At 36.4% G+C, this 20435-nt stretch overlaps 1 protein-coding gene across 6 annotated transcripts in view; it reads right to left on the reverse strand.

Moving 5' to 3' along the window:
- KIF16B (kinesin family member 16B) overlaps positions 1-20435 on the reverse strand; it is a 133452-nt gene that overhangs the window by 40883 nt on the left and 72134 nt on the right. Inside the window, exons 18-24 of one of the 6 annotated variants that reach the window (XM_071805691.1) lie at positions 16759-16791; positions 16349-16402; positions 13632-14987; positions 10074-10232; positions 9129-9234; positions 8547-8597; positions 1495-1617 (exon numbers count right to left, since the gene is read on the reverse strand). In XM_071805691.1, the coding sequence (XP_071661792.1) occupies positions 1495-1617; positions 8547-8597; positions 9129-9234; positions 10074-10232; positions 13632-14987; positions 16349-16402; positions 16759-16791 (1882 nt within the window). Of the gene's footprint in view, positions 1-1494; positions 1665-3226; positions 7533-8546; positions 8598-9128; positions 9235-10073; positions 10233-10692; positions 12661-13631; positions 14988-16348; positions 16403-16758; positions 16792-20435 lie in introns of those variants that run through there. The other 5 variants (XM_071805692.1, XM_071805689.1, XM_065835284.2 and 2 more) reach the window with 5 other exon arrangements.

Here is a 20435-nt window from a genome sequence, read left to right on the forward strand (position 1 = left end):
CTCCTCAATATATCCTCCTGTTCTTTCCTGGTTACAAGTCTCACCCATTTCCAACATTTTTCTTCTATTACATCTGCTTCCAGGTAAGGCCAAGTCTTCCTGCACATACTCTTCAACTGTCTGTTCATCCTACGATATTGCAACTGCTTACAGTGGTTTTAGAGGTGAAGGGAGAATATTTAGAAAAGAAATCCACCAACTTATTATAAAGATAAAATATCTTTTTACTGTATTTATCTTCCCTAACCATTATCCAGTTTAGTAAAGCCTGTGTGCTGAAAGTAGCTGGCGGCTAGAGCAGCCCTTGGGGAAGTTTTGTATGCGCTTACTCTTCTCTCAGCATCTCTTTGGCTCTGAGCTTTCGCTAGCCCCAGGAAATTCAAACGTTCAAAAGGCAGAAGCAAGTACTTCATCCACAAATTGTGTAGTGTGTTTCAAGATGAAAATTTAATTAGCTCAAACAGAGCTAAGATTGCCCATCTTAGCAAAAGCCTTTGCAAAAGAGAATGTGAGGATAGTTCAAAAGTGGTCCAGCACACCGTGAGGGCAGGTCACCCCGCCAACTCACACCAGCTAATGAAGCATCTGGCAGCCCATTCGGCAACAAAGGCTGCCAAGTCTGTCTCTGATGCCATGTCCATCACTTATGCTACATGTCCACATGCACCGAGAGCACATTTCCAATTAGACTTCGCATCTTGCTTTGAAAAAACTCTGGCTTAGTACCAGAGGAAGCATAATGAATATGCATTCTCTTCCAGCATTTCTGCATAGATCAACTGAGGAAGGCACCAGAATGGAGGCGAAGCAGATAGCATTTTGGAGAAGCAAGATCTTGGAAAAGCAGGGTGGGAAGAATTTGAATAACAAAGAGAGCCAGAAATGAATCAAACCTTTGTTGTGGATATGTGCAAAATACTTTGATTATGCTTTCATTTCAGGTAAATATTTCAAGTCTAATAATTTTTTTACCTAGCACATCTCAGTAAAGGCCTTTGCTATAACCAATATGCAACACCTTCAATGGAATTATTTGACACTGGATCTGGAACTGCCCACCCCAAGAGTCTGACCATCAACCTCTTGCACACAATCGATCCACTTGGAAAATACCTGTCTCTATAGCGTACTGTATCATGCATGCCTTCTCACAACCTCTCGCATTTAGCAGTACTGAGGCCACTTTGACAATGAAAAGAGACAGAACCAAAAATTGCAGTTAGTGGAAACAAAAACTAACTGGAGTTAGTAACGTGATTTTTGGAATCTGCAGACTCTCAAGCATGTTTCAAGTTAGCATTTCCATCTTTGTCAACTCTGCTGCTGCCATAGTGAACACTGATGGCTGGACAGAGTGAACTAGGAACTATCTGGTTTAAAACAAAAGGCATTTTTCTGTTATTATTGCTACTACGATGCTGCTGTTGTTCAAATGCAAGCAACATGTGTATGGAAAAACCAAACATTAAGGAGAAGCAAGTGAAAAGCACTTACCTTTATTTCAAACTCATAGTGCTCATCCCTTCCTTGTCCACACAGGACATAGCGTGGAATACTAATTTTAATTGGGTCCTTTAGGTCATCTGGATTTGGTGCCAGAGAACGACAGACCAGCCGCTTTCATGTGCATACCAAATAGGGAGAACAAAGGAAAACCAAAATCACTACGTAAGAAAAAAAAGAAAAGAACTTCACTAAAAATGAGAAAATGTTCTTGGCTGGAAAAACAGGGAAAGAGAACATGGAAGAGGTAAAATTATTTCAAAAATGAAGGAATTACTTGAAAATGAAGTGGATCTCCTTTTATAAGCAAGCCCTATCATTTTGTTATGCATGGAAAAATTGAGGTGAAGTGTCTTCAAAAATATTGAAAAGGCATTTTTAGCTTACATATCAAAAACAAAGGAAAGCAGAAGACTTTGTATTAGCCCTCTTTTAAAAAAATATATGAATCAAGCATTCACAGCCAGTCATATTTTTCTATGTCTTTATCTTTATGTAACGAACCCGTTTACAGGTTTGCAATTCAGAAATTCTTAGACTCTCAAATCCAAACTCTTATTATAATTAAGTTATAAATAACACAGTAATCCACCATCAGAACAGTTTCCTACTATTTTGTTTAATTAATATCTAATTAACAGAAAACTCAATTATGATAAATTTTCATGGTCTTGACAAAAAGTCTAAAAACATACTTGTAATGAGGGCATATTCCTCTGACTAACAGCCAGATGGAATCTGTAAATCTGAAGTTATGTCAAAAATAAAATCATTTTGCAGCTGAAAACATTAATGCTTTGCAGTGATTGTGTCCACAAGTAGCATAAGTATTTACAGTGAATAAGTACAGAAACTGCCTTTTAGGAAGTCTTCCACTTTCTCAATTGAACGTATTCGGTCTGAAAAGGTTAATGAACTTGTACTTAAAAGATAACAGCACCATGACAAGTTATACTTGATAACAAAGACGACTGAGAAACTATCACTTTAAAGCTATGACCATGCTACATATTTGTACTTAGTGATGTTATCCATCACTTATATATATATATACTGTATTCTCAACATTCATTTTCGATCCCTTTGCAACTACCACAAGACACGTTGCTTGGTCAAAATTCTTCAGTCTTGACCAACACTACCCTCACACATGAATGTGCTCACGTCTCTGCTCAGTGACACCTGGTCTCTCTGGGGCAACGCTTGGGGACTCCCAACACACATGATGCTCTGTAAGAGCTGGAGAAAAGTGTGAAACTCATTCATAAATGCCTCTCTGAATGCTGTGTTTTACAGACAGCTTTTTGGCATCTTCACGCGCCTCTCAAGAAGGGGAGGCTGTTATTTCATTCCTAGTCAATTATAAATGTCAATGCCATTTCCCTTAAAATTAGCATTAAGACTAAAAGAAAATACAAAGGAAGCAAATTTTAGTTCCAATTAACTGACTGTATCTAGAAGGTGTTTCTCACTAACTTCTTTTTTCAGTGAAAATACAAAAAACATTGGAATGGAAAAACATTTTCAGCAACCTTTGTTTACACAACAAGTATTTTCTCCATGCCATTTTGCCCTTCTTCCACTTCTCCCCAGGTTACTGGCTTTTCAACTAAAACTCATTTCTGGAGTGTAGAAATGTAAGTAATTCTTTCCTTGGGGGAAAGAGGAGTTCATTGCCTTGACAACAATATGATCTGTTTTAAAACAACAATAAAACCATAAAGCCACTCTTAAAGCCACCTCTGTCAAGATGTAATTTATTTGCAGTCATTTCCAGGGAACTATTACAAACAGCTAATAGTCAGAGAGAAAATAATCTCAAACGCAAAGTACTGTGTAAAACACACCATGATGTATTAAATGTTAAATAATGCTTTGATAGTCATAAACATCAAACATTATGTTACGTTTCATTTACAGTAGAATAAAAGAAATTGCTGTGAAGTCATTTGGTCACAAAAGTGCAGAATATTCGTCAACTTAGATTTGAAAAGAAACACCAAAGAGGAAAACCATGTTATCTGGAACACAACATGCATAAAGATTTAACTTTGAGGTATAACCTGAAAAGGCATTATTTGCAGAAATTGCTCTCATTTAACGGATTAAGACAGTCCTTCCAGATAGAGTCACTCAATGTTCACTTTTGGCAAGGCTCAGAAGAAACGCCAATGTGATCCACTCTTGGGCTGGACTGACACAAGATGAGGGTCCAATTCATAACTACTCTGTCTACCTCATGTTCTGCATGATATTTGTATATACTTTTTTTGTTAAAAACAAAAACCATACTTCAAAATAACGTGACACATTTTCCTCACCTTTGGACTTCTTTAAGGTAGAGAGGTTTGTTATGATTTAAAAAAGCCCCTTAATTCTCTATCCAAACCAGCGTTCATCCTTCCAGACACTACTTACTCATCCAATGCAAGTTATTTCTTTTCAAATCCCACATGAATTACATTACCCTGTCTTAACATATGGTAAGAACAAATGGGAAATGTTCTTATACCAGTAGAGAGACTGAAGTCTAACTCTGTCTAGTAGAAGATTGCACCTCTACTGGCAATATGCTTACAGAATTTAGAATTTTAGATTAGATACCACTGTTTTTTCTGCCAAGGACCATCTTCCTCAAACGAGGCAGATGGCACATTCAAGCAACAGGATTCAAAGGTATTCAGCTCCCTTCACCAGGGAAGAAACAAAAGATGGGAGACAACAGCTTATTTATTATTTGAACATCTGACAGGGGTTAACAGGAAAAAAACAACCTCGTACTAAGCTAAAGTGAAGTCTCAACTAATGGAAATCTTTTATTAATGTTCAATAGCTACATTATTTCTTGGAATGTAATATTAAAGAGACTGTCAGAGACGCAATCTCACAGCATCAAAACCCCCATTAGTAAGTAGGCAGAAGGAGAGGAAAGTCAAGCCAGGCACATTACATGGAGAGAACTCTAGAGCTAAACTTACTCCATCCTTCAGGCAGTATCCCCAGTCTCTAACTATCTATTTAACAGCATGAGAAACATGTATGGAGATCATAAACCTCAAAATGTTTGTCTTACCCTAGGTACAGTAGCACTACCAAAGGTCGAAATGCTATTTAAAGCACAACCAATGTGCACATCCTTTAAGCAGGATCATTTTCACATCATACTTTCCATAAACACTCATATCAAGGGAAGTTAAAGAATTATTCTACTGTGTAGAATACTTCAGTATTTGGACAAAATGAACAGGAATTACTTAAATGATATTGTTTCCCACTCAGAAAAAGATGGGAGGGGGAAATCTGTCAATGCTGTTCTTCCCAAAATTCTAAGTACAAAAGCTATAAACATTCACAGTATTAAGAGCATGTAGTGAATGCAACATAGGAACCTAAACATACCTTACACTTCAAACAAACAAAAAAGGCAGATGTTTTGAAATATTGAGATCATAGGCACAAAACAGATGAGAATCATGAAAAACAAAGATGCTCAGAAAGATTAAGGAAAAGGCAATAAACGAGGAATGGAGAAGACATTAAGGAAGGGAGATAGGAGATTGCAGGAGCCAGAAACTACAGCCAAAATGGAAATCAGAAGACACAGCTGTAATTTTAGTTTTGATCCAGCTACTACATAAGACAGAAACATTTAATTTCTTCACTTTCCCAATAAAATTTATATACAGCATATCAGAGACTCATAAAAAGTAAGTACTCAAGTAATAATGTTTTTTGCTAATATGTATGTTCATAATCTACAGTATTCCCTTACAGACTTAAAAGACTCTTTTGCCTATTGATAACATAAAAAAAAAGAAAAAACTATCAATATTCATTAATGTATTTGGATTTCAACACCTAGTCAGATGCTTAATTAGCCAAATGGCTTCTTCACTTGAACTGAATGTTAATTTCCAGGTTTCCAAAGGGATATGCAAACTGCTTTGAAGAATTGATGGGATGACTGTCAGTTGAGTATTTATTTCTTTTTCACAGTATTTAGAACAAACAATCCCTGAATCAGATCCAACCTTGCTCCTTCTAGAAAACACAAGCTCAATTTTTGTGAAGTTCTCTTTGTCTGGAAAAAGTACACATCGGATATCATTCAAACTGTGCAACTGAAGGCTGTCAAATTGTGAACACTGGCATGAAGCACCCAGAAAGTTAGGTGAAGGATAAAATACTTTATTTTCCCTTAAGAGACCTATATGAGTAGTTGTCAGAATGAGAGTTCTATACAAAGTCTGCTTAGCAGAGTCTACTTTCACTGAAGAATACAGCAGTACATGAATATCACCTAATGAAGGTTTAATACTTCCCATATTTTCATGGAGGACGTAAACCAGATCAGCTAATTCAGTTCTAAAATTACAGGACAATCGTACTCCATTTGAAAAAACGAAATCATTTACTTCTGCTGTCCAGTCAAGCGAAATTTCCATCAAATCATCTTTCAAGAGCTGGTGATTTAAACAAATAGCATCATCCGTTGTAGAAATCAAAAGGCTTATTATATCATGGCAAATTCTTTGAGTCAAGCGTTTGTTATAGGTAAATATTGTGAGTAAACCATCTTCAGTAGAACACAGAAGGCTAATATTCTGTCCAGCAAAGCCAACTTGAATCTCCTTTATCGTGACAATGGGAACCTCATGAAGCATTGCCAAGGAACTCGGGCAGATGTCTTGTTTGACTGGTGAAACAACATAGAGGATGGAGCTGAACAAAAGCAAGCACGCAGGTTGCGGTTCAGGCTTTCTGCAATTGGCAACCACAAGCCAATAGACACCTTTCAACTCCTCCATTCTCATACAAATTTGAGGTAAGGCACAGGTCAAAAATTCCAAGACTTTTTCCAGAGAACAGACCTGAAGCTCCGAAAGGACAGCAGGAAAATGCACAAATTCCTGTCTTAACACAAGACTCTTTTCCAGCTCTTCATTTTCACAACAGCACGTGAATCCTTCGTAGGGCTTTCTTGCACAAGCGCCAGAGATCTCTGTGCTTGCACACACTGTGATAACCTCTTGCCCAGGACATTCAGGCTGAATGACATTTCCAGTATGAGCTTTACCATCATCAGTACAGTGGGACATGTCTTGATTCGTATCTGACTTGAAGAATATATTTACTTGCAAGTTTCTTATAAATGGTAAATTTTTTATTAATGATACCACTTGTGCACATCTCTCACTTCTGTCACACAAACTTCCCAGCTCCTTCATTTGTTTCGAAACCACCGTACCGTTGAGCAGCTGACTGCTGGTATCTTTGTAGAGGCAGGAAAGCTTACTGAAAAGATAACCCAAGCCATAGCTGTGCTCTGGGCTTACATCAAAACGAGAAGCTGTTGACTTGAAAGAAATCAATTCAGAGTTTTCTTGTGTTGGAAGCTGAGGATTACTAGCCTGGTCTTTGATTGTCTGGTGCATCGTCTTAAATGGGCTGTTTTCTTTATAAGTTATTGTTTCAGAATGCACATTAGACTGAGAAAAGTGAAGGCACAATACACTGTTAAAGCCAGCCTGCTCATTAGCACCCATTAAGGATCCTACAGGAGACAGCTGTTTCAAGCGGGAACAATCAGATTCAGTTCTTGAGCTGTCAAAATCCTGAGAAATTGTTATTTTGTTGTCAAAATGACTGAAATTTTCAACCTTGCAGAGCGAATAAGCCATGTTATTTAAGTCATGACTTCGTAAAGAAGTAGATAAAACATTCTGATAAGGAACATTCTTATTCTTTAAAGTATTAATATTTTTAGAGTGAATTAAACTACTTTCAACGTCACAATGACAAGCAAAGTTCTCTTGTTCCAAATTATTCCCTTCATTCTCAAATGCGTTCTCTGATGTAAAAGAGGAGGACATTCTTCCAGAACTGGTAAATAAATCCCACATCTCTGTATATGCCGTCTGTCTTTTATGGCCTCTTACTCCTGCATTTCCTCCACACAACTCAGAAACATAATTGCCATCTTTAGGCATAAATGGAAAGCCATAATGTGGCTGCCACTGTTGACTTTTCTGTTAAAAATTTCAAAAGAAGAAAACAGAAACATCTCTTAAAGAAATCTTCTGATTTGAACATTTCTTAAATCGAGGACTGATTTTGATTAGGTTTGGATAATCATTCAAAACTGGTACAATCATTGTACAATCTCTCAAAATTTGAGTGAGAGAATCCAACAGAAGCGATTGAGATCTGATTCAGGAATGGTTGATCCGCCCGGCCCATGACTGCTTTTTCCTTTGTACAGTATCCATTTCACCTTTATGATATTCACTTTACTTGGAAATGACAGGAAACTCAAGGGGTGATGCAGAAATTTTAAGCCCTTTATTATTTTTCCACACATGCACACACACAAAAAGTTCCTATACTATCAAAGATACTGTTAAAAGTCCAACACAGTTTTAAAATAAGTGTAACACAGTTTAAAAATAAGTGTAAAAGAAAAAAAAACCAGTCCAAATTAGAGTTCTCGTGGCCCTCCTACTATTAAGGTTTAAAACCATGAAGGTATTTGTGATTTACTCACCAAGACAAGTAAATAACCATGTTTCAAGCAATAGTTAGGCAACCAAACACAGTGGGAGACGTCTAAGCCTCAGCTTAAAAATACATGTATGAACCCTTCATGGACAAATTTGTCTGATGCTGCTATAGACACACTTACAGCAGTCAGTTCCTTGTGAGTCAAAAATGCGAATTATTTTGAATTCGGACAATCTCTCCCCATTATAAGCTTTTATCCTTCAAAAATCAGGAAAGGGATACTGTTCCAAATTAAGAATCATGACAAAGCGAGGAAGAAACATCTACAATAACACCACAGCTTTCAGATAGAGAAAAAGCTATGTCAAATCTGAAAAAAAATCACCTTCATTCCAGTTGGCAAAACACATTTCTGTTTCTACTAGCCATTAATCTTGCAGTGAATTCAACATTCTAATTATGCAGCTAAACATTAAGAAATTTAATTATAGGACATGCCGTAATTTAAGACAACCATTTCATTTTGACAAATTATGACTTACCTCATACTTCAGCTTGCGTTTAACAGTGCCATTATTAAGCCTCTCATTATCCTAACAATAAAAAAGGTACAGGTGATTATTAAAAAGAGTGCCTTCCTTGTACAAGTTCACTTAAAACTACTTAGAGGAAGAGATACTCTTTTTAGTAGCCAAAAATAACTATTTTCTTATTGATATTTATTAAACCATTGGCTTAGAAGTCAATCAGCGCAGGCTTGAGATGAATTAGACGATTAGCATTTAAATGAGAATTTGTTTGCAAGTATAAACAATTACCATTCTTCTGGATTGAATTTTATCACTGTATTTTACGGAAATAAAATCAAGATTTTTATTTCATCTATAAGCTTCCTATAGCCATTTACATACTCTTCCCTGAAAAAAAATGGAACACAACATAAAACAGCCACTGGGAAAAAATATGAGCAAAATCTAAAACTGATATCCCTGATTTACTGTTTACTTCTTTTGAAAATCAAAATTAAGTACACATAGGAAAACATGAAAATTATTGAACAAAACTATATCAGTGGTTACACATGGTGTAGTGAAGGTCAGGATTTCCTACCTATCTCTGCTCACCTTTCCGCTTTCCGCAGACCAGGACAGGCTAACGTCATTATCCTCAGCTTTATGATGAATATTCTGGAGCCTTCTCTGCACTTCTTGTTCAATAAAGGCATTTATCCTTCAAGATATAGACAATTTTTTTAAAAAGTAGCTTAGATAAAAATCAAAACAGGCTAAAGGGCTCTTCGAAATGCTTATGAACCCCCAGTACTGCACATCTGCTAATTGGTAGGCTTAATGTTAGACCAGGTTTTATCGCTCCTTAAGGAACATGGACTTTTAAGAAAGTGTTCATTTAACAGGCAAAGGTTAACAATTTGTTTTCACAATTAGACAATTTAATGGAGCACAGGTTGAGCTACTGCTATGCATACAGCTCTGCTTACAAGTGGCACTGAGTGTACAAGAGATGAAGAAGAAATAAGAGGCTGAGGTTGCATCTTTAGTTATTTAATGGTTTGCTTTTATCACTTGTGCAATATTGGCAACTTGGGCTAACAAAGCTTTGGTCTTCAAACAGAAGGAATGTTCCAAGAGTTGATACTAACAACTGCATGTGTAAGTGTAAACAGAACAGAGAGGAAATAGATTTTAACTGATACCAGACAGCTACCCTATTAAACAAGGCTTAAGACAATTTCATTTACTTTGTTGCTTTAAGTCTATTTAAAGCAATTCCATATAGACAAGTCACGGTAAACACAAAAACAATTTAAATACATTTAAGCCAACAGTTTCACAAACCTCTACTCCAAACTACAGAGGAGCAATAGATCAATCTTTTGGTTATTTAAAGTAAAATACAGCAAATTAATTTTCTTTCCACATTAGCCTTTAAGTACTACTACAGTATTTAATTAAAAAACAACCCTAGAGGAATGACAATTTAGTATATTTATTTTCTAAAGCCGTTGTTTGCATTCCTATCAAAATACTGCAGAAATGCAGGTTGCCTACCTATCGTCAACTAGTGGAGCAGCAGGCGGCTGTGGCTTTGTCGGGCTGGTAGGGAAAGCGGGGTGGGACAGTCTCTCTTCTAACGTTCCATGATTTCCTTTCTGACAACCATCGCCCTCATAGATTTCTTGCTTCAGCTGCTGAATTTCCTGGTCCAGTCTATGAAGAGATCTTAAAATGTAATTCACTTTGTGTGGTTTAGAGCTGATTTCCATAGCTCTTGAGGGAAGTGCTGTTACTTCACTGGGACTCATGTATGTACGATTGTATTAATATTTATGAAGAGACAAAAATAATAATTGCTCTTTAGGCATATTTAGATCAGAAAATAGAGACAGATCAAAACTACATTACAACAGCAGTTTTAAGTTGAATAAAACAACTTCAGTAACTTCCAATGCAAAAGGTATCTAACTCGGAACATTAAATATTAATTAATAGGATTTAAGCCATCTATTAGCATAAATCAAATAAACTTTCCTCATTACAGAACTCTATCAATGAGATCATTTATTAGCTTCCAGTGTGAAGTAAATTAATAAATAGGGAGGGGGAAAGAAAAAACCCAAAATACAGCACTAATAATAAAAAAATTAATTAAAAAAAAAGGACAGATAACCTGAAACAATGATGTGGCAAAAGACAGCTGAAGGAAAATCTTTAGGTTTTGTATTATACAAAGTAATCTTGTTTTCCAGTTATTCCTTCTGTCTGTATATGTATTTCTGAAAATGTACTTACAAAATAAAAAGTTAGCATTTATTTTATGAATACCTAACAAATCATCTTTTGAAATGGAAACCTCCTTGATTTAACAAATAAATTTCATACCAGCCCAATTTATGCACAGAATAGAATACGTAAAATTGGATACTGTATTTTTGACAGAAAATGCCTAAGGCACCTATTATAAAAGAGGAAGCACTTCTTGCACTATTTATCACCTAGTCAAATTAAACTATATTATAACAAAGTAATCTCCAGAACACACTTTTCACTTGCAATGTAGCTGAGATGAGATTAGTAACACAGTAATAATCTTCCCCCTTTCCATAACAACTTTTGTCTCTAAAGGCAATTGTTTTTCTAGGGGTTACTTGAAAATTAAAGACTAAAAGACAAGAAGCGGAAATAACGCAAAGTTGTGATTCTACCACTTATCCAACAATTGCATATATCTAAATGGAAATACAACGCTACAACTACTTTATTCCATCCTAGAGGTTAAACCAGAAAATTAGAGATGATGAATGCTGAGGTAAAGCAGGCTGAATTGTTACTTCATTTTTAGAGTACTTTTTGCAGCACCGCCAGGAGCCATCTGCTCCTTTTGATGAGCAGCAAAACAATCTCGCATCTTGAGGGAAAGTGGATGGGAGGTGGCTGATGGATACAGCAGAGTGTTTGCATCTATGGAAAATCAATTTAACCACAAAAATCAGAATGACATTAAAGGAACAAAGCTTACCTCTTGATCTGTAAACATCCTACTACCAAAATATATCGCTTTTTATAGCTATAAACTTATGCAGCCGTGAGATGCAACCACCAGTAAGTTCACTAAACTGCGCCTTGTGAACAATACATCTCATTGTCTCAAAGGTGACTCTAAAGATATTTCATGCTCATCCTATTGCCACAAACCTCTGCCAGCAAAGACAAAATGTGTATGCATTATTCCAGTATAAATTAACTTCAAATTATAATTCTGGGGGTCATCCTGTAGGTGAAAGAATTTGCACTAACATATTATTCAAACTGGGGAAAAGACCAAACAAAACAAAACCAGTTATGATGGACTTATGCTCATAGAGCATTTCAAATAAATATTGCATTTAAACATTTTCAGAGAGTTAACACTGATCTGAACCAGAGCACATCATCACATAATGGTACCTAGCTAAACAATAAGAAACATATACAATTCATATGCTTACCGTAGTGCCTGAGGCATTCTGTACTGTGAAGTGTAAACTCAAACACAAGAACAATACGTAGCCCAAAACATTTAACATACCGTCATGTACCTTTTCTTCAGCCTCATAAAAAATTCATAAAAAGATTCTGAATTGTATTATTCAGGCCCCTGGGCAAGCCACTGAAAGACTTCAAAGTTTTATTTAGTTTGTGCAAGAGAACTTTAAAGTAAACAAGAAAGACCTTTTCACTTCCTTGGTACCTTTTCCAAACCTTAGTTTTCTAGCTGACAATGTATTTTTTCACTTATCACACAATCCAGCAATCTCTTGAGGGCTAACTAAGCCGCCTATTTTTGTGGAATGTCCAGCTGTTTATAGCTGACTTTAGTCAAGCAAGATGCTTAGTGTAGAAAACAGGATTTTATGTTGAAGGCAATTATGAAAAATAATGGCAATACCCACAACAAAATGGTAAGGAAAACGCTTAATTGAAATCCACACAATGTGGCTCTAAATGTTGAAAAAGTGACCTTTACACAGGGTATAGAAAGGAACTATTCTCTTCTGATAATGGTTTAAAAGGAAAAGGATATAGAAGAGCTCTTCATCTTGGCTATAGGAAAGCTTTTTTCAGGTGTTTCTTTCTAATCAAGCATCTGTTTGAAGAGCTTATGAAAGAACAACAGATAATTACTAAATACTAAAAGCCAAATGCTACCTCAAGAAAAAAGATATCACTGTTTCACCAATAATCACCAGTTTTAAAGATCTACTGTTAGCAAAACAGATGACACATTTTTCCATACTGCACGGATTAAATGCATTAATCCCAGAGGATTTTTGGTCAAGTCAAAAATAAAACATAATAGTTGTTCTTCTTCTTCCACATAGGAAGATCCTTCCTTACCTGAATCACTTTTCTCTGACTCTGCCATACTTGGGCTGAATGTATAGATATCATGCGTATAACTACAGATATGTGTATAACTGATGACATTGCTTCCACCACTGCTGCTGTTTGTCATCACATAGGGCCCCACTAAATCCTCTGTATACTTGTCAATAAGTTTTAAAACCATCATCAAATTTTACACTGATATATGGCTACTCTATTTTATTTAGCTCTGAAACCAACAGCAAAAATTAATTATACCTGTTCACTTTGAATACCAGAAGTGTTCACTACATCACCAGACACACGGTTCGCAATCTACTATCACTAGCAGTCTCCAAATCTTGAACAAACATCTAGTTTGTTACACATAAAGAAACAAAATGTTATATGTTAATGTTTGAAGAGAAAAAAGTTGTTAGATGGTACATGTTTTTGTAAGGGTAGATCATAAGGTTGACTGAGCTTTGTAAGTAGGTATAAAGATTTATTTAAGTGTTGTGATGGCTAATGCAAATACTATATTGCTGAGGATGGGATAAGTTTCCAAACAAAACCAAAATCCATGAGTAACCAAGAATTCTTTAAAGATCAATACAGAGTCTCATTTCTGGTTAAACTACTTGAAACTCATCAAAAAACTCAAACACTAGTACATAGAGCAAGTTGCTCTCTCAACACGTAAGGTACAAAATGATTCACTTTTTGTGGAGAGGTTTCATAAATGGAAGCTCCCACAACACTTACCTTTCTCGGTCTTGTTCGAGGGCTTTTTGCTCAGCTTCCAGACTGGCCTGCAGCCCGGCCTGTTCGCCGCAGGCGTTGTTCAAGGTGGCAAGCTTCTGCTTCTGCTCCTCGATTTCAAAGTCTATTGTCGAACGACGCTGCAAAGCAGAGTGCCTTCTTTCTAACTTCGCGACAGCCAGCTCCAGCGCCTCCCTCTGCTGCTTTTCCCTTGACTCGAGGATTTCTTTTTCCTTTTTCCGAACCTTTTCTTCCTGACGAGCTACATTGGCTGTGAATTCAAATGTTTCCTGAAGCTGCTGCAGCTGATTTGTGCTGGCTCTATACTGGGCAAGCTGCTCTTCTTTTTCCTCTATTTCTTTCTCTATTTGATAGAGAGTGTTATCTAACCCTAACAAGCCCCTATCAAGGACTTCAGAAGCCCTTCGTTTTTCTTCCAGCAGAGCTGGCAAATGATTACTCTTCAGGTACTCAAGCTGGCGTACTTTAGATTGGAGCCTGTACTCTGCTGGCTTTATCTTGTCAACTTCTTCAGCCTTGAGCACAGCATCCACAAAGTCTTCATCATCTCTCTTGAGATTTAAATGTCCCTCATGTGCAAATCTTAACTGTTCCAGAGCTCCTTTCCCATCTGCTATTTCCTTTTCTAGGTGATCTACTTGCTGAATTAAATCTTTTTCCAAAATAGTCAGTTGTTCCAGTTGTTTCCTTTTAAACTCTACAAAATCATGCTGTGCTTTTTCTAACTCTTGACAGTTTTCATCACCTTCAGATCGGGCTTCCTTGACTTTCAAAAGAGACTCCCTAATATCTTCAAGATCTCTTTTCTCTTCTTCAACTCTTTGTACATCCCCTCTCTTCAGGAGCTCTATCATTACCTGTTTTTCTCTAAGCTGCTCTTCTAGATGAGTCACCAGCATCACCTGCTCCCTTTCCTGTTCTTCAAGTCTCTTTTTTTCTGATTCCAGCTTAATATACTGTTCATCTTTTTCCTTTTTAAGTTTTTCTAGTTCACGGAAAATCTGCATTTTCTCTGATTTCTCATCATGATTAAGTTCTTGTAGTCGCTGCAACTCCTCTTTGACCCGAGCAAAAATTTCTTCCTGCTGCTTTGTCTTTTGAAGCTCTATCTCCTGTTGTTCCCGTAATCTCTCTTCTTCGAATTTTTCCTTTTCAGCCAGCAGATCCTTTAACCTGCTCTCAATGTGAACACTTCTCCGTTTCAGACTCTCTTCCTGTTTTCGAATTTCCAGCTGTACTATTTCTGTCTCTTTGCGCTGCGACTCTACTTCTTGCTGCATCCTTACAAGTTCGGCTTTGTCAGATCTTTGTTTTTCTTCCATCTCTTCTATTTGTTTCCTACAGTAAAACATTTAAATGCAACATTTCAAACTTTTCTTTTTTTCCAAAAGACAACATATCCCTTAGAAGTTAAAACAGTTTGGACAAGGATTTTGCAGTATATATAGCAGTAGTTCTGTTTTTAAATAGTTTTGTTTTGCCGCAGATTAAGACCTTACATTGCTTGGAAGTGAATCAGTGCATGAGAGAAATGGTAAAGAGATTCAGATAGTCTATACTGATAGCACATATCACTGCACACAGTGAAGAGTGAATACACGTATTTTTATGTATACATCCATTCTTATATACACAAACTTATATAAAATGACCTGATTAGAAATCTGCCTCACCAAATTTAGAGCCAATAGATTAATTGAAACCATGTCTTCCCTTTAGATGAACCCAACTGAATTATTGATAAACAGGATTATAAGATTAGGTACAGATGTATTTGAGAGAGAAATTACTTTAAGACAAATTATTTTGTCCTGTGTAATATGTCTTTAAAGGTTCTAGTGCATTCCAAATGAGGACAGACTGAGACTTGAAGGTCACCATTATCCCCATGATGTAACTGTCTGAATACAGAGACAACCTGCATATCAGATGGTCATTTTGCGAGAAGTCACATAAATTAAAGCACAAGTAAACTGACTTCAGCATAACCTGAATTCAAATCCTATCAGCATAACAAAGAGGATAAACATCAGCGATTCTGTTGCATCAGTTTCTGAATAACACCTCAAGCTTCAGAGTTTCAGGGTTTTTCTGAGTTTACTTAACTCAGTCCAACGATATAAACAGCTCTTTCAAAGCAGAGCCAGCAGTCTAAAGCTGAGACGTCAAAAAGTGTCTTTCAGCCTATGAATCTAATCAATGCTGTGATCTGCAACCAGGTGACAGCTATTCCTACTAAAATCTCAGCAGGTATGATGAGCCAGAACAGTCAGTTCAGTTTGCCAGCTCACAACAATACTGATTGCGAAATAATGTTCTGATAAGTATGATGGGTATGCCCACAGCAGCACTACAGTTTTACCGAAGAGAAACAGAGCTTATAACGTGAGTTTTTCCAATAAAAATTCAATCCAAAGACAACTAGATGATAAAAAATATCTGAATAAAGAACGTAATTTGCTATCTTTAAAACAATACCATGAAAGTTAAGAGTAATACAATTCAGCTTGTCTGTTACTAACCATTAAGAATTAACAGTTCAAGAAAATAACCAAATAGAAGACAAAACAGAATAAAATTATTAATACCAGGATCGTCTGCTTGCTGAGTAACACCATATTTTCAAATTCATGATTTAAATGAGTCTACAGCATGTATATACACACACAAACACACGTAAAGACCACCAAGAATGTTACCTTTTACTTTCTAATTTTTCAAGCTCTTCTCGTTGTTGCCTCTCAAATTCTAGCCTGAGTTAACAAAACAAAAAAGAACACAGTAAAAAGGTCATTATTTCCTGAATATGACAAAAAGTAGGAAGCTATGATATAATTCAATGTCTATTTAGAAGATTATAACAATGGTACAAATCAAAAGTATTATGAAACTACTTTCTACAATAATGAAGTATTTCCTTCATTAGGGTTAGAAATTAGAGATCATGCTGTCTGACACGAGTACAAACAAAAGTAAATGAATTTCGGGGGTAAGGGGGCAACTAATTAAAAAGTAAAGGTAAACAAGACAGATAAATGATTAGCATAGCCCCTGCAAGTTAGCTACATGCAGACATGGCAATCAATACATAGAAATTGAATTTCTCTACCTTAGACAGATCGGTCCTTTTACAGGGAAAAGACTGCCATGGGAGGCAGGGGGGAAACAGAGCGATCAATTAAGAAAGGAATTGATAGAAAAAACCATATTAGCGGTACAGAATATTTACAAGTCAACAACACCTTGTTTTCCGAGAGGTTAAATTGGTTAGATTCATGGAGCATTCATCACATTACAACTCAAAAGTAAAATGTAAATAATTACTCTTTCTAAACACATTTTTCAAATGCCAATGACAGTTGCATTGATGCCCATCATCCTATGGTTTATTAACTTGGCCGCTTGTGAGAAGGGAAAGAGCTACAAAACTAAGCTACAGCATGCTCATAGATCTTCCTTTTCCTCCAAAGAAATAACCTATGTTATTATAAGATGACCTGTGGGGTAGAAAAACCTCAAACTCCTGTAAATGTTCAAGTACAGAACACAATTCAAACTCATTTATCTAAAATATTTTGAGATTTTCACATAGTTTGGTAAGGTTTTGAATAATCACAGGAGAGTATGTAATTTTTAATATCAGCTCTTACTCCAGTAGTACAGAAGTTATTTTCATTTTCATTGAAAGATTTGTTTTCTAAGGAAGTTTTTCAAAATATTCTCCATGCTTTTCCAAAGCATAGAGAACCTATATATGGACTGAAATACTCAACTAAATACACAAATATCCAGTTATTTCAGACCTGCCACATCTTAAGGAGTTTAAAGGTTAGGAAGACAACTCACAAACACTGAAAAAATGCAAGATTGCACCACAAATTAACTTCAACTATGTGAGGAACTGCAGCTTACGATGTCATGACCACAATTATACAGTTTTTAAAACAGTAAGATACATTTAGTATTTCTTCGTAAAATCATACAAATGCCTATGACCAAAAGCAATCACCCTTGGAAATATGCAACCAATCCAACAATAATCTAACATTTATGAAGCAGTTTAAATGAACTTTGATTTCTATGTGCTCAAGCAGCATCTTTCTAACTGTTGCAATAATGGAGAAAGACTAGTTTAACAAATTCCTTTTTCCCTACTTCTCACAAATTCATTTTAAAAAGTACTTTCTACAATGCCTAAGAGATTAGCAAATGTAGATTTTTATACACCAGTCCAGACATTTGGAGCCTTCATGCAAACACCTCACCAAGAGCTCCTTCACGGTTGCATTATGACAGTCTAGGCTGGGCACTTCTGGGCACTATCTCAACATTACAGCACAAGGAGAGATGAAAACAACTTGGTATTTTTAATTTTTATCATCATTTCTGTAGCAGCACCGCAAAATCCGCAAAGTTACGCAAAGAGAACAAAAAGCTATCTTAATGGACTTTCAGAAAGGAAAAAAATTAATGGTTATAACACACCTTAATTTTTTCTTTAAGCTATATGTCAAAAGCCCTTTTCCTGGCTACTGTCCACGTCTGGAATTCATAACTGTTAGTTGTCACTTCTTACCCAGGGCTCGGCTGACAAATACCACTATATCCATCATTACTCCAGTCCAAAATACTATAGGCCCTGGGGAATATAGTTCTGGTCTGTGGAAATGCAGATGTCTGTCGGACGCTGTCAGATGGAAACCAACTTTGCTCCGACTACTGGCAAAGATGATTTACAAGTATCCCCATGCTCTTGGCTAAGCCCCAATGAAGTAAAGCATTTCAGGATCAGTTAACACAATGTGCAAAATCCAGGGCAAAATCTTTTGATATTTTGACTGTCCTATTAAACATGTAATTTGGCAAATGTATTTTATACACATATAAAAATGGTAACTAGCTTTTGATTGATACAAGGAAAATGAGCCACCATAGAATCAGTCTGATATAAAAACAGATCAGTTGTGAAAACTCCATGATTTTCTCTTTGAGGAAGTGTCTCTAATAGCTTCAACAGTGGTGTGAGGACAATCAGTTTAACCTTCCACTGAAATGAAGTGGGTGGTGCTCAAAAGGTTCAGGAAAGAGGAATGAACTATGCAGAAACGGTTCTTTCTTCAGTGAAAACAGCTATTTCCCAAAACTAAACTTGGATCACCATCAACACCCCAATCAAGAGCTTCCAAACACTAGGCCCAGCTGTTTTAAAAATGCATATTTAATGTATTTTAGACAAGCACAGAATACTCCTATGAACAGACAGGGTAACACAGCCTGGTGTTTTGCTGCTATGGAGATTTGGTGGTGCCTAAGGAGGTCTGAGCTCCCTCTCCCACCAGGGTTTACTCCCAGTGTCTCTGTTCTCTATCAAAGGCACTCATGCTGCAGCCTTTATTTCTGCAGGGGTAATGATGATGCCTTGTTTCTTTAGCTGGCTGCCTCTTGATATATTTAGGAATTCACCACTTTTTGAGACCATTACCTCAGTAGTATTTGCTTCAAACTGGTTCTGAGTTCAAAGTTACTTCAGGACAGGAGAGAATCTGGGGAGGCAGGACAGGCTGCCAATGATCGCAGAAACCTTGTGTCTTCAAGACACTAGTAAATAAACAAACCTCAGCATCAAAAACATCACTGGCTATAACAAATCATTGCCAGTTTTACAAAGTACAGATGCAAGATTGATGTTTTTCAAATTAGCTTATGCATAATAAAACCCTTTTTTTCACATAACCCCCTGCTCCCTTTATAAATGTGAGCGCTACTGTGAAGAGGAGAAAATATTAACTTGAAATTAAAAAGAAAAAAAAATACAAATATTAAAGACTAGAATCCACTGCTCTTTTGTAGATCTACCACAAAGGAACTTAATCTGATCACAGAATTAAATATTCACCATTTTCCTGGAAAACGCGGCATATCTAGTGATAAGAGCAGAGTAGATAAGCCGCAGAGAAAGGAAGTCAGTTCTACTAGTACAGTACTACAATAGCTTCATTTATACAGCACAAAAGTATGATCTGGTACTACACATATTAGGAAAGACTGAGTACTGGCAGGACTACAAAGATGTTATGACAACATTCAGTAGCCCAATTTATGAGATTAATTTGAAAAAAAAAAACCACAAACATGCTAAGTCTATGACAAGACCAACATTTCTCATGAGTGCTTTTAGAGTTACAACACAATGTAGCTTATAAAAGGTCCACAAATGAAATCTTCAGCATAAATCTATGGGCAAAATTCTATGTCATCCAAAGTTTATTATCTGAAGCAGTGTTGCATGACACCAGACTAAAGACAAAGACTGGCAAAAAGTAGAACAGCATGTTAAGCATACATTTTATGCAACTATACAGGAAATCAACTACCAAACACTAAACCCCCCACACAACAAAAGCCACACACAAAGACCACCCATTTGAAAATACAATTAAATATAACACTGGTTTTCACACAGCAAAGATACAGATACAGTCAGCGAGATCCATCATTTATCTGCTTTCACAACAACTGCAGGTAACACCCCACAGGATCCTCTGCCATTGATTGCTAAAGATGCTAAATCTTACAAGCTGTTTATTGTAGCCTACAGAAATTGCAAATTTAGCTGCTAGCCTTTAGCTTTGCAATACTGAAACTGGAAGAAAAGATGGTCTTGGAAGTGCTAAGTTAACAAGCAGAATGCTGGTCAGCTACAGAAGTGATGTAAAAAAATAGTCAGATACTGAATCTAGATCTACACTGCTGGTGGGCAGTTCGCCATTACATTATAAGTTACAG

This window comes from Patagioenas fasciata, chromosome 3 (assembly GCF_037038585.1).
Source record: "Patagioenas fasciata isolate bPatFas1 chromosome 3, bPatFas1.hap1, whole genome shotgun sequence".
Classification (NCBI taxonomy): domain Eukaryota; kingdom Metazoa; phylum Chordata; class Aves; order Columbiformes; family Columbidae; genus Patagioenas; species Patagioenas fasciata.